Below are 552 nucleotides of genomic sequence, written 5' to 3'. Positions count from 1 at the left end.
TGACCTCTCAAGGCAGCCAGGGCAGCATGGGTAGAATACAGATGGAAACCAATGGGAATCCCACAGGAACCACAGAATAAAAGGTTGTAAGTACTAGGAGTAGGGAAAAACAGAATATGGGTAAGAATAAAAAATCATGTAAGAAATAAAAAAATAACTAGTCTCTGAAGCATTCCTAACACCTAAGTCAGGGTGAAAATTATATTGTAATAGGAATGAGACTGAAAGAATATCACATTCAAGAAAGGGTAACTCACGTTGTAATTTAATTACATGCTGGATTGCGGATACCCTCTTATATTCTGGTCAAAGCAGTCATGGATGTATAATTGTCACTTCAGTAAAGAAAGGTAACTTACCACTAATAAACAGAAAAAGAGCTAACTAATCTGATTAATACTAAAACATTTAAAACTACAAATCACCTTGTAAAATGGCTATCATTATATAAATTCACATTTGTTGAAAAAATAATCATGTTGACTGGGGCTTTACTAAACAAATTGTTCATAGAACTAAAATCAAGATTTGTCTTTTGCATATATAAAAAAA

At 32.4% G+C, this 552-nt stretch overlaps 1 protein-coding gene across 2 annotated transcripts in view; it reads right to left on the bottom strand.

Moving 5' to 3' along the window:
• The window catches only part of OIP5 (Opa interacting protein 5), a 21,031-nt gene that overhangs the window by 11,521 nt on the left and 8,958 nt on the right, over positions 1 to 552 (bottom strand). Inside the window, exon 3 of one of the 2 annotated variants that reach the window (XM_011989309.1) lies at positions 5 to 93. The exons of the other annotated variant lie outside the window; for it this stretch is intronic. Coding sequence (XP_011844699.1) covers positions 5 to 93 — 89 coding nt within the window. The remainder of the gene's footprint in view (positions 1 to 4; positions 94 to 552) is intronic. 2 annotated transcript variants of the gene reach the window in all.

The sequence above is a fragment of the Mandrillus leucophaeus genome, unplaced genomic scaffold, assembly GCF_000951045.1.
Source record: "Mandrillus leucophaeus isolate KB7577 unplaced genomic scaffold, Mleu.le_1.0 Scaffold35, whole genome shotgun sequence".
Taxonomy (NCBI): Eukaryota; Metazoa; Chordata; class Mammalia; order Primates; family Cercopithecidae; genus Mandrillus; species Mandrillus leucophaeus.
The sequence above is the reverse complement of the archived record's forward strand: the minus strand, read 5'-3'. Positions and strand labels throughout refer to the sequence as shown.